Raw genomic sequence first — 547 nt, 5'->3', positions numbered from 1 at the left:
TGGGCAGTGGCAGAGAATTTTTGCATTATGTCCGCTCGCATATACACGAGGCATCTTACGAGACACGTTGTTTAACGGGTATTTACAGTCAGGATGGATCCCGTACTTGCGGTCGAGTTATTGTTCTTCGCCATCTTCGGCCAGACGAAATATGAACAATTCAAGATAGAATTGGAACAGCCCGATTGGACGATCGACCTTTTCAAGCTCACCTATGGCATTTATATGTTGGTGTCGGTGGTGGTGCTTATTAATCTCCTAATCGCCACAATGAGCAATACCTACCAGCGGATACAGGCGCAATCGGACATCGAGTGGAAATACGGACTGAGCAAGCTTATTCGAAAAATGAGCAGGTAATAAGATGTACCGAAGGAAAAAAAGATATATTAAGGAGAAGAAGTACGGCAGGTTGTTGCACGAAACCATTTATTGTATCATTCATCGCAATAATCGTATTTTCAATACGCGACAGGACCACCATGGCACCACCCCCGCTGAATCTCTTGACCACGTGGATCATGTATTTCGTCAAACTCTGCAAGAA

At 44.4% G+C, this 547-nt stretch overlaps 1 protein-coding gene across 1 annotated transcript; it reads left to right on the top strand.

Moving 5' to 3' along the window:
* Positions 1-93: 93 nt before the first annotated feature.
* Positions 94-540, top strand: LOC105460575 (short transient receptor potential channel 2 homolog; the record flags this gene model as incomplete). Its single annotated transcript, XM_011707061.1, has 2 exons — positions 94-356; positions 476-540. Coding segments are annotated over exons 1-2 (328 nt in total), but the record flags the coding sequence as incomplete, so codon positions are not given.
* Between the last annotated feature and the right edge of the window lie 7 nt (positions 541-547).

The sequence above is a fragment of the Wasmannia auropunctata genome, unplaced genomic scaffold, assembly GCF_000956235.1.
Source record: "Wasmannia auropunctata unplaced genomic scaffold, wasmannia.A_1.0 LD319432.1, whole genome shotgun sequence".
Classification (NCBI taxonomy): Eukaryota; Metazoa; Arthropoda; class Insecta; order Hymenoptera; family Formicidae; genus Wasmannia; species Wasmannia auropunctata.
This window is presented reverse-complemented; position numbering and strand designations above follow the sequence as displayed.